This window comes from Cynocephalus volans, chromosome 11, assembly GCF_027409185.1.
Source record: "Cynocephalus volans isolate mCynVol1 chromosome 11, mCynVol1.pri, whole genome shotgun sequence".
Taxonomy (NCBI): domain Eukaryota; kingdom Metazoa; phylum Chordata; class Mammalia; order Dermoptera; family Cynocephalidae; genus Cynocephalus; species Cynocephalus volans.
The window spans coordinates 10,546,012-10,559,495 of NC_084470.1; the positions used below are offsets into that span (position 1 = coordinate 10,546,012).

General features: G+C 38.6%; 1 protein-coding gene across 1 annotated transcript in view; it reads right to left on the bottom strand.

The window, feature by feature from the left end:
• Positions 1–5,317: 5,317 nt before the first annotated feature.
• Positions 5,318–13,484, bottom strand: part of LOC134390401 (cilia- and flagella-associated protein 61-like) — a 222,856-nt gene continuing 214,689 nt past the window's right edge. The window contains 1 exon segment of the mRNA XM_063113697.1: positions 5,318–5,962. Coding sequence (XP_062969767.1) covers positions 5,762–5,962 — 201 coding nt within the window. The 3' untranslated portion in view covers positions 5,318–5,761.

Consider the following 13,484-nt stretch of genomic DNA (forward strand, 5'->3'; position numbering starts at 1 on the left):
ATCTTCTTGGCTCAGTTTTGGTAGTTTGTATGAGTCCAGAAATTTGTCCTTTTCCTCCAGGTTTACAAATTTGTTGGCATATAGTTGTTCATAGTAGTCTCTAATGGTTTCTTGTATTTCTGAGGTATCAGTTATAATATCACCTTTTTCATTTCTAATTGTTGTTATTTGGGTCTTCTCTCTCTTTTTTTAGTTAGCCTTGCTAATGGTTTGTCAATTTTATTTATCTTTTCAAAAAACAACTTTTTGATTCATTGATCTTTTGTATCATTTTTTGGGTTTCTATTTCATTTTCTGCTCTGATCTTAATTATTTCTTTCCATTTGCTAACTTTGGGTTTGGATTTTTCTTGTTTCCTAGTTCTTTAAGGTGAAGTGTTAGGTTCTTTGCTCGCCATCTTTCCATTCTTCTGCAGTAAGCATTTAATAAGATAAATTTCCCCCTTAATACTGCTTTTGCCCTATCCCACAGGCTTTGGTATGATGTATCATTATTTTCATTAGTTTCAATAAATTTTTTGATTTCCACTTTAATTTCTTCCTGGACCCATATGTCATTAAGTAGGTTGCTGTTTAATTTCCATTTGTTTGTATAGTTTCCAGAGTTTCATTTAGTGATTTCTAATTTTAATCCATTGTGATTTGAAAAAATACATGGAATAATTCCAATATTTTTGAATTTGTTGAGATTTGATTTGTGACCTAACATGTGATCTATCCTGGAGAATGTTCCATGTGCTGTTGAGAAAAATGAATATTCTGAGGCTCGTGGATGGAATGTTCTGTAGATATCTGCCAAGACCAATTGGTCTAAAACGTTGTTTAAATCTTGTGTTTCTCTGCTGATTCTTTGCCTAAATGATCTGTCCAATATTGAGAGTGGGGTGTTAATGTCCCCTGCTATTATGGTGTTAGTGTCTATCTCATTCTTTAGGTCTAATAATGTTTGCTTTATAAATCTGGCTGATCCAACATTGGGTGCATATATATTTATGATTGTTATGTATTCTTGATGGATAAATCCTTTTATCATTATACAGTGGCCTTCTTTATCTCTTTTTATGATTTTTGGTTTAAAGTTTATTTTATCTGATATAAGAATAGCTGCTCCAGCTTGTTTTTCATTTCTATTTGCAGGGCATATCTTTTTCCATCCTTTCCCTCTTAGTCTATGGGTGTCTTTAGAGGTCAGGTGACTCTCTTGAAGGCAGCATATAGTTGGATCCACCTTTTTAATCCAGTCAGTCAGTCTGTGTCTTTTGAGTGGGGAATTTAATCCTTTTACATTGAGTTGTTATTGAAAGGTGTTGACTTACTCCTAGCATTTTATTGATTTTTGTTTGGCTGTCTTAAGTATCTTTTGTTACTTTTTTTCTGCTTTACTGTTTGTTTTCTGTATTTGTTGGTTTCTTGGCGTGGTAGGTAAACCTTTTTTTCTCTTTATTGTTAGCATTTTTATTCTGGTGGGTTTTGTTTTTTCATGAGTATTTATGGCAGTGGTGGTTGTTTTTCAGGTACCAAACCCAGTACTCCACTGAGAATTTTTTGTAAGACTGGTCATGTGGTAGTGAACTCCGGCAGTTTTTGTTTGTCTGAGAAATATACTATTTGTCCATCATTTCAGAAGGATAGCCTTGCTGGGTAAAGTACTCTTTGCTGGAAATCTTTGTCTTTTAGTATTTGAATATATCATCCCAGGCTTTTAGGGTTTCTGATAAAAGGTTGGATGTTAGTCTGATTAGGGCTCCCTTATGGGTGACTTGATGGTTCTTTCTTGCAGCTTTTAAGATTCTCGCTTTGTCTTCGAGTTTTGTCAATTTGACTATAACATGTCTTGGAGAGGACCTTTTTGGGTTGAATATGTTTGGGGATCTATGAGCTTCCTGAATCTGAAGATCTGTGTCTTTTCCTTTACCTGGGAAGTTTTCTACCATTACTTCATTGACTATGTTTTCTGTGCCATTTCCTTTTTTCTCTCCTTCTGGAATACCCATGATTTGAATATTTGAATGCTTAAGGTTGTCTGTTATCTCTCTTAGATTACCTTCAGTTTTTAATTCTTTTTTTCTTTTTCTTTTCTTTTCTTTTTTTTTTTTTTTTGGTCCTCTTGTATTATTTCAAAAATCCCATCTTCAAGGTCTGAAGTTTTCTCTTCTGCTTGTTCTAGCCTGCTGGTTAAACTCTGTTGTGTTTTTTATTTCATTTAATTAATTCTTCAGCTCAGCAAGCTCTGATGCCTTCTTTTTCAGGGCATTGATTTCTTTGTACATTTCTTCCTTCAGGTCCTGTATACTTTTTCTCATTTCATTGTGTTGTCTGAGTTTTCTTATATCTCATTTAGCATCCTTAGAATAGTTGCTCGAAATTCCTTGTCAGTCATTTCAAGGACTCCCTGTTCTGTAGGATCTAGAGCCTGAGAGTTATTATTGCCCTTTGGTGGTGTTATACTTTCTGGATTTTTCATATTTCTGGTATCTTTCCTTTGGTGTTTAGTCATTGTGGCAGGCGATTTCACAGTCCACTCATTTGACCCTAATGTCTGGCTAGGATCCTGCAGGGACTGCCAATTTGGCATGGCTGCCTTGGTGCCTGTAGGCGGGAGGCTTGAGCCTCTCAGGGCTGCAGGGACTCACCTAGGCTGGGTGTCCCACAGTGGTGCCTACCTGCTCTGGCACTAGTGCCTTGGGGTGCATGTCCTCCATCAGGCTCTCTAACTGGCCTCTGACTTCCCTGCCAGCACCTCCGCTGGTACCCTCCCATGCAGGTGTCACACACATCCCTGCCTTCATACCTAGATACATGTTAGGTTTCTGGCCTGGAGTATCCCCCCTGTCCTCTCTTCTTAAACAGAAGAACATTCGGTTCTCAGGCTTGGATGCAACTTATTTGTGCTTGAGTCCCAGCTGAATCTCTCCGGCAAACTACTTAACTTGGTTTCTCATGTATAAAATGGGGTGTGATTGTTGTTACACCCACCTCAAAGGGTTGCTCTAAAGATCAACTAAAATAATCCACAGAAAGCATAGTAAATGTTCAATAATGTCAACAGCCACCATCACCAACGTCAGTCATCGTTGTCATCATCGTCATCATCACCTTTTTCCTTCCTAATTTAAATCCCACTTTCCTTCTTAATCCAGATTTTCCTCTGAACTCCTACTTTACACTCAGACAGGACTACTGGAAAATAACCCCAATAAAATTTAAGCTCCATTTACATCACTTTAGAATATCTTCTAATCTTTACTAATTGATGGATACGAAAGTTAGATTTAATTGACTGTCTCACTGTACTTCCACTGTACCAGGGTGAGCTGCACAAATCACACAGAGCAAAGGGAGCCACTGAGCACAGTAGGTTATCCTTTTAAGGGACAAAAATTCCAGTGTTTCTTCCCTTGTATTGTTTATATTACAGAATAAGTAAATATATACAAATGAAACAACTGAGTATAAATGCCCTATGTTCTTGCTGTATACAGTTATAAAACCAAGCACAATTATAAATAGTATAAGAACAAGAATGCAAACTGATACAATTAAAAGTAACTAGATTCATTTAAAGTAATGGGTCTCTTCTCTCTCTCTCACCTCTCCCTTCCCATCCCTCTTCCCAGCCCTCTCCTGTCTGTCCCCTCACCTGTCTCTACCTGTCTGTCCTCTCTCTCCCTGTCCCTTCTCTCTCCCCGTCCCCCCCGCCAGGCCAGCGTGTGTTATTTGTCTAGAGGGAGCCTGTTTGTTCAGCGATGTGTGGCCTCCTGGTCGCCTGCTCGGTTTCTGTGGCATTAGCATACAGCTGCGGGATCCGGGCCGGCCTCACTGTGCCCAGCCTCGTCCCCAACCAGGGGACAATCAGCAGCTCCGCACAGGCCATGCCGGGCCCCTCGCCCATGTCTGAGCTGACACTGGCCCACCCTGTGCAGGAGCACGGGCCTCTCTCGGTCTCTCTCTGTCTCTCTCTCACAGACACACAGACACACACACACACACAGAGACAGACAGACAGACAGACAGACAGACAGACACACACACACACACACACACACCCTCTTCTGAGGGTCAGTGTTGACTGGCTGCCTTTACATTTGATCGTCCATGCTGTTTCCTTTCCTCCCTCGCCTCCTGTTTCTTTTCTTTTGCCTTCTAGTGATATTTGGGTGTCATAAAACCACAAGGAGCCGTTTTGGGAAAGGAGGTGGCCGGCTCTGCATTAAAAGCTGACATCTGTCAGGAGATCATGACAAGCATCAGGGAGGCAGGGTGGCTGCCTGTGATTTGGGGCCATAAAACTTTGGAAAACGAACTTTGGTATTTTCTTGTCGATATTCTTTGCTTTATAAAACTATAGAATTCCAAGATCAGGCTCAGAGCCCAAGATGTCCCAGCTCAACAAGTGCTAAACACTAGGGCCTTCCAGGTCCACCCGGCTCTGCAGCACTGAGGCCTTGAGCACACGAATCAGTCAAAAGCAGGATCCAGATACTGGTCTCTCTGAGTTCCTTCTTCCGCCACACTTTATCCTCAGCTTTATTCTCTTAAATCTCTTAAAATAGCCAGTATTGAGTTATGACCAATGACTATGGAATTCTCCCCTTATTCTTAGGAAACGTGTTCCTCAGTGATAAAGCTCTCGAGTCTGCACATATATACTACAATTCTTAGATTCGGAAGTTATTGAGCATAGACGCTACCTTTCCTAGATTTGGGAAATGACCCACTTTCTAAGCATGAGACAAGGATTAAAGTAATGTGACCCAATACACTTTTGGACTGAAATATATTTCTAGATGTTTTCAAATCTGCTGTGATAATTATGGAGGTCCAAGACCACTTTGTAAAAGGCAGCAAAGGAAAACATCAAATTTATGCATATTTGGTATTAAGGTTGACATTGTCATTGGGGTCACTTGTATGTAACTAGACACTTTTTAATGGTAATCCTTGGCCACAGAAGTCATAACTGTTGGTCTTCTAACTGAGGTTGTTCTGTTACTCTCCATCCAATGGTCCCAGGATCTGTCACAGAAACTCCTTTTGCCAATGAGGTTGACCCAGGTCCTGTCAGAGTAAACATTTGAGCGGGGATTGAGGACTCACTCACCAGCCCTTGAAATACGGTTCCACGTGTGCTGGGTCTGAATTGTGAAGAGGGGACCAGTAGTGATTTTTCCCCATTCAAGTGACACAGTTTGTACCATACGGCCCATGCTGGGCCCTTCTCCTAAATGAGCCATGCATTTGTGTAAAACGTACATGTGAAGGAATTAGTGGTGGTTATTGCTTGCTTTTGTCTGCCTTGGAAAAGTCAGAGTCCAGTGTTCTGGAACAATTTTATTTTTGAAAAGTATCAAACAGCTTTGTAGTTCCAAATAACTAATCATTGTGCTACAGAGAGTTCGAGAATGTGTGTACAGTTCTGTAGTGCCAGCTGTGACTTTTCTTTCTAATACCTGTGTAATCCTGGTCATTATGCCATCTTTTGCTACATGCTAACATAAATACAAAAAAATGAACAAAAGCTGGTATTGGGTTCATAAAAACCAATTTTAAGCCCTGCTGTTCAAAAAACTGTCATACTATCAACTAAAAGATATCTGCTGGAACAATAGAAAACTACAGGCATAAGTGAAGGCGGAAAACAATCGACACAACCACGACGGGGCTTTGCCACCAAGCCAGGCTCCCGCGAACTTGTCGGTTTCTACCAAGCACTTCCAGGAACTAAACGATTGAAAACAACGAAGTGGAGACCTTGGCCACCACTAGATGATGCCTGGCCACGCATACATGGGCAGGTGGTAATGATTATAGCTCAGGAAGTCAACGACGCGCTGCTCCGCCAGGCTCCTGTAGATGGTTTCCTGGAAAACTCTTTGCAGGTATTGCCTGGGCTTCTCCCTCAGGTCTAGTTCCTCGTTTTCTATGCGACGGGCTAACTGTTCTATGGAAGGAAGGTCTTCCTCCTGTAAAATACAGTAAGAGGCAGGACACGGACATTACTTGGACTTAGCACCAGAATAACAGGGCAACTTCCTTAAAATGAAACAAATAGCGCTCAGCTCCCCAAGGACAGTAATTTTTTCCTACCTCTTAAAAACATGTTCATTGTGTTAAATATACATAACAATAAAATGTATCACTTTAGCCACTTTCTTGTACAGTTCAGTGGCATTAAGCACCTTCACACTGTTGGGCAGCATCCCCGCCATCCATCTCCAGAGCCTTTATCCTGCAACACTGAAACTCTGTCCTCATGAAGCACTGATGCCCACCCTCGGTCCCCAAGCCCCTGGCAGCCACCATTCCACTTTCTGTCTCTGTGACTTTCACTACTCCAGCGACCTCACATAAGTGAAATCATACAGCGTTTGCCTTTCTGCGACTGGCTCGTGTCACTTAGCATAATATCCTCAAGTTAATTACCAGGGATGGTAATTTTAAGCCCTGAATTTTCAGATAAAAATTATCTGTAGAACATGCTTGTTTTGAAAATAAGAAAGGGGGTGTTTAAATATTTTTCCTTGAAACTCCTAGATGGTTTACTTTACTTGATTACAATCTGCAAGAAATAGAATTTTAAAACCTTAGGATAAATACTTGGTACAGTAAAATTTCATCGCTATCTTTAAAGATAGGACTCAAGAGAATTAAATTACTTGAATTTGTGAATCATATGCTGAGCACATCTGTAACACAGTAGAGATTTCCCCAACATTTTATTATAAAAATTTTCAAACACAGAGACAAGGTAACAGAGTCATAGGACAAACGCCCACGCACACACACCCCAGCTGGATTCTACAGTCATCATTGCACTACATTTGCTTCCCCACCTCGTCTGCCCATCTATAGCAGGATTGTTATAAGCACCTGACCCAGGTGTGAGCTGTGTGCTCCCTAAGGAAGAGTCACTTGATCTTTAATTGGTATATTTATCTTAACTTCCAAAAATTGTTTAAAGTGTTTAAAATGATGAACAGAAAGAAAAAGCAAATTACTTGCAGGGCTCTATTGGACTGTTAATTTATTAATGATAAAACTTATAGATAGAAAAAAAATTTCCAGCTATATGGAGGCATATGTAATTACCACCTGGTTATTTAAGCAAAACCCAGTAGGTGTCAGAGATTAGACACACACAGCACTTGGAAGAATAGTCCGTGCAGGTCACAGGAATTCAGATTTAAACCAGCTTAACAAGGTGGTGAGAGGAGAAAAAAAGCAACTGATGCCCTAACTACAAATTGGAGGTGCTGACAGTGCTGAGTGCCACCGACGTGTCCCCACGGACATGTTCTACAATACGTATGGAGCTGGTTCTTAATTTTTCTGCAGAATTGTATCAAATTAACACAAAAACAGCGACCTGACTAAAATCACAGAAGACTTAGGGCTCATCACTGTACAACGCTGTTCTGACACTGGGCTGAGTAGTGTAAAATCACACGGTGGAACTTTTAAGTTCATCAGGACGAATTCTGCAGTAGACTGTAAGCAGATCTGTGCACATCTGCCTCTGACAGTGTGACTACCTCCCTCTCACAACGCTTATCTGTCACCAACCCACCTCCCACGATGCCACACACCAGACATGATCTTGGGTTTCTGGCTTCTTTCACTTAGCAGAATGTTTTGCTTTGTTTCTTATAATATTCTGAAAGTTCCTTTCTTAATTTTATTTATTTTAAAATTTTATTTTTACTGACAAATAATAATTGCATATATTTATGGGGTACAATGATGTTATGATACATATATACATTGTGGAATGACTAAATCAAGCTAATTAACATATTCATTACCTCCTATACTTATTTCTTTGTGGTGAGGACATTTAAAATCTACTCTTGTAGCAATTTTGAAATACACATTAACTATAGTTACCATGTGACTACGCCATGCAATATTACACCATGCAACAGAGCACTAAAACTTATTCCTCCTGCTAATTGAAATTGTGGACCTTTGAACAACATCTGCCCAGTCCCGCCCTCCCCCCAGCCCCTGGTAACCCCCATTCTACTCTCTACTTCTATGAGAGCAACGTTTTTAGATGCCACGTGTGGGTGAGATGTTGCAGTATTTGTCTTTCTGTACCTGGCTTATTTCACGTAGCATATTGTCTTTCAGGTTCATCCGTGCTGTCTCAAATGACAGAATTTCCTTTTTTTTTTTTTTAAGGCTGAAGAGTATTCCATTGTGTACCACACTTTATCCATTTATCCGCTGATGGACAATTGGGTCGATTCCATATCTTGGCTGTTGTGAACAGTGCTGCAGTGAACATGGCAGCCAGATGTCTCTTTCACATAACTGATTTCAATTCCTTTGGAAGTTTACCCAGAAATGGGAGTGCTAGATCATACGGTAGTTCTATTTTTAGTTTTTTGAGAAACCTCCATAATGTTTTGCAAAATGGCTGTACTGATTTACATTTCCACCCACAGACTGCCAGAGTTCCCCTTTCTCCACATCCTTAGCTTTCACCTTTTTGATAATAGCCATTCTAATAGGCGTGAGGTGATATCTCACTGTGCTTTTCATCCTCATTTCCCTGATGATTAGTGATGTGGATCGTTTTCCCATGTGTTGGCCATTTGTATGTCTTTTCTTGAGAAATGTCTATCCAGCACCTTTGCCTATTTTTAATTAGGTTATTTGTTTTCTTGATATTGAGTCATTTGAGTTCCTTACATATTTTGGATACTAGCCCCTCATCAGATGTATAATTTGCAGGTATTTTCTCCAGATTTGTGGCTTGTCTCTTCACCTGTTTATTTGTTAATTGTTTCCTTTGCTATGTAGAGGTTTCCAGTTTGAAACAAACCCAAGTATCTATTTTTGCTTTTGGCATCTGTGAAGGTTAATTCTAGATGTCAACTTGGTTAGATGAAGGAATGCTGAGAAACCTGGTAAAGCTATCTTTTCAGGTGTGTCCATGAGGGTGTTTCCAGCAGATATTAGTGTGAGAGTGTGAGTGGCCTGGGTGTGAAAGACCCACCCTTAGTGTGGGTGGGAACCATCAAATCCACTGGGGGTCCAGAGAGAACAAAAGAGGAAAGAGGTGAAGCTCTCTCTCGATCCGCTAGAGCTGGGACACACTCTTCTCTCCTGTCCGTGGACATCAGAGCTTGAGATTCTTCAGCTTTTGGGTTCCAGAAATTACGCCAAGGACACCATCAGCTTCCCTGGTTCTGAAGCCTTTCGACTGAGCCACGTTACCAGCATCCAGTTTATAGACGGCCTATCGTGGGACTTTTCTTCATAGCCCCATGAGCTAATTCCCCTAATAAATCCCTCTCATATAATTATAACATATCCTATTGATTCTGTCTCTCCGGAGAACCCTGACTAATACAGCGTCATAAATACTTTCCAAGATCAGTGGCAAAAAATCCCTTGCAAGATCAAGGGCAAAGATTTTCCCTCTATGTTTTTGTCTAGAAGTTTTACAGTTTCGGGTCTTATGTTTAAATCTTCAATCTATTTTGAGTTCATTTTTGTATATAGGGTGAAATAAAGGTCCAATTTCATTCTTCTGCATGTGGATGTCCAGTTTTTCCAACATCATTTATTGAAGAAGCTGCTGTCCTTTCCCCATTGTCTGTTCTTGGCACCTTTGTTGAAAATCAATTGACTATAAATGTGTGGGTTTATTTCTGAGCTCTCTATCCATTCTGGTGGTTAATATATCTGTTTTTATGCTGGTAGCATGCTTTTTGGAGTACTATAGCTTTGTAATATGTTTTGAAATCAGAACAAGTGCTACCTCCAGCTTTGTTCTTTCTCGAAATTGCTTTGCCTATTCGAGGTCTTTTGTGGTTCCAAATGAATTTTAGAATTGTTTTTTCTAGCTCTGTGAAGAATGACATTGGAATTTTGATAGGGATTTCATTGAATCTGTAGATTGTTTTGAGTAGCATGGACATTTTAACAGTATTAATTCTTCCAATCCATGAACACAGGCTATCTTTCCATTTCCTTCTGTCATCTTTACTTTCTTTTATCAGTGTTTTATAGTTTTCAGAATAAAAATCCTTCACCTCCTTGGTTAAATTTACTCCTAAGTAATTTTAATGCCGTTGTAAGTGGAATTTTTTTAAAGTTTCTTTTTCAACTGGTTAATTGTTAGTAATATAGAAATGCTACTGATTTTTGTATGTTGATTTTGGATTCAGCAACTTTACTGAATTTGTTTATCAGTTCTAACAGTTTTTTGTTGGAGTCTTTTAGGGTTTTCTATATATAAGATCATGTCATTAGCAAACAGAGACACGTATACTTCTTCCTTTCCTATTTAAATGCCTTTTTTTTCTTGTCTAATTGCTCTGTCTAGGACTTCTAGTCTTATGTTGAACAGAAGTGGTGAGAGTGGGCATCCTTGTCTTGTTCCTGATCTTAGAGGAAAAACTTTTAACTTTTCACCATTGAGTATGATGTTAGCTGTGGACTTGTCATACACGGCCTTTAGTGTTGAGGAACATTCCTTCTATATCTAATTTGTTGAGAGTTTGTTTTTATTGTGAAAGGATGTGAATTTTGTCAAATGCTTTCTCTTCATTTATTGAGATGATCATACGGTTTTTGTTCTTCTAGTATAATGTTTTGAGGTTCATCCACTTTGCAGAATGTATCAGCACTTCATTTCTTTTCATAGCTGAATACTATTCCATTGTGTGGATAGACAATGTTTAGAGCACATTTGTTTATTTATTGATCACTTAATGGAAATTTGGGTTGTTTCCTCTTCTGGCTATTCTAAATAGTACTGCTTTGAACATTGGTGTACAAGTATTTGTTTGAATAACTCTTTCTCTTCTTTTGGATATATACCTAGGAGTGCAATTGTTGGGTCATGTGGTAATTCTATGTATCACTTTGTGAGGAACCATCAAACCATTTTCTACAGCAGCTGCACAGTATTCCTACCAGCAATGTTCAGGGGTTCCAATTTGTCCACATCCTCACCAATAAAATTATCCCCCCCCTTTTTTTATTACGGCCATTCTAGGGGGTGTGAAGGGGCATCTCATTGTGGTTTTGATTTGCATTTCCCTAATGATAAGTGATGCTGAACATCTTTTCATGTAAATGGGTTCACTTCTGGACTCTCAATTTTATTTCATTGATGTATATACGTCTAGCCTTATGCAACTACCACAATGTCTCAGTTACTGTTGTTTATAGTAGGTTTTAAAATCGTTAAGTGTGATATTCAATTTTGTTCTTTTTTTCCCCCTGAAATAGTTTTGGCTATGAACTCCATGTGAACTCAGGATTAGCATTTTCATTACTATGAAAGATGCCCTTAGCTTGATTAAATCTTTCTACAATGTATACGTAGATCATAACATCTCATTCTACTGCATAAATATATATATAATTATTATTTGTAAATTAAAAAATTTAAAAAACCACACACCAAAAAATGCTCCTGGGATTTTGATAGGATTGTATTGCATCTGTAGATTGTTTGGGTGAAACTGCCATCTTAACAACATGAAATTTTCAAATCCATGAACACAGATGTCTATTTATTCATGTTGGCTTTCATTTCTTTCAGAATTTTTTTTTAGTTTTCTGTGTACAAGTCTTGCACTACTTTCTAATGTAGACAATTGATTATTGTGTGTTGATCTTGTATCCTGCAACTTTGCTGAATAAACTTATCTCTCTAATGGTTATTTTGTGGATTCTTTACAATTACATCATCTGAGAATAGAAATGGTTTTACTTTTTTTTCCAATGTGGATGCCTTTTATCTCTTTTTCTTGCCTAATTGCTCTGGCTAGAACTTCTAATACAATGTTGAATATAAATGGTAAAAGCAGAAATCCTTGTCTTATTCCAGATTTCAGGGATAAGATTTCAGCTTTCAGTCATTCACCATTGAGTGTGACATTTAGCTGTGAGTTTTTCATAAATGCCCTTTTTCAGATTGGGAAAGTTCACTTCTATTGTTTTTTTTTTTTTTTTTTTTTAGTATTTTAATAAAAAATAGCATGTTTGATTTTGTCAAATGCTTTTCTGGAATCAATTTAGATGACAGTGTTTTTTTCCCCCTTTATTCTATTAAAGGGGTGTAATACATTGGTTTATTTTCATATGGTGACCCACCCTTACATTCCTAGCGTAAATCTTACTTGGTCATGGTGTATACTACTTTTAATAGTGCTGCTGGGTTTGTTTGCTAATATTCTGCTGATGATTTTTGCATTTAAATTTGTAAGGGATATTGGTCTGTAGTTTTCTTTTCTTGTAGTGTTTTTGTCTGGCTTTGGTATCAGATAGTGCCGGCCTCATAGAATGGTTCCCCCCGCTTCTATTTTTTGGAAGAGTTCAAGAGGATTCATCTTAATTCTTTAAACATTTGGTAGATCTCACTAGTGATGGTTATCTGGTCCTGGGCTTTTCTTTGTTCGGAGGTTTTTTTTTTTTCTTCCAAATTTTATTTTACTTTGTCAATATACAATGTGGTTGATTATTGTGGCCCATTACCAAAACCACCCTCCCTCTCCCTCTCCCCCCTCCCTCCCAACAATGTCCTTTCTGTTTGCTTGTCGTATCAACTTCAAGGAATTGTAATTGTTATGTCTTCTTCCCCCGCCCCCGGTTTTTTTGTGTATTAATTTATTTATTTTTAGCTCCCACAAATAAGTGAGAACATGTGATATTTCTCTTTCTGTGCCTGACTTGTTTCACTTAATATAATTCTCTCTAGGTCCATCAATGTCATTGCAAATGGCAGTATTTCATTCTTTTTATAGCTGAGTAGTATTCCATTGTGTAGATATACCACAGTTTCCGTATCCACTCATCTGATGATGGACATTTGGGCTGGTTCCAACTCTTAGCTATTGTAAAGAGTGCTGGAGTGAACATTGGAGTACAGGTATACCTTCAACTTGATGATTTCCATTCCTCCGGCTGTATTCCCAGCAGTGGGATAGCTGGGTCATATGGTAGATCTATCTGCAATTGTTTGAGGAACCTCCATACCATTTTCCATAGAGGCTGCACCATTTTGCAGTCTTACCAACAATGTATGAGAGTTCCTTTTTCTCTGCAACCTCGCCATCATTTATCATTCACAGTCTTTTGGATATTAGCCATCCTAATTGGGGGGAGATGGTATCTCGGTGTAGTTTTGATTGCATTTCCCGAATGCTGAGTGATGTTGAGCATTTTTTCATATGTCTGTTGGCCATTTGTATATCTTCCTTTGAAAAATGCCTATTTAGTTCTCTTCCCCATTTTTTAATTGGATTGCTTGTTTTTTTTCTTGTAAAGTTGTTTGAGTTCCTTGTATATTCTGGATATTAATCCTTTGTCAGATGTATATTTTGCAAATATTTTCTCCCACTCTGTTGGTTGTTTTTTAACTCTGTTAATTGTTTCTTTTGCTGTGCAGAAGCTTTTTAGTTTGATATAATTCCATTTGTTTATTTTTCATTTGGTTGCCCATGCTTTTGGGGTCATATTCAT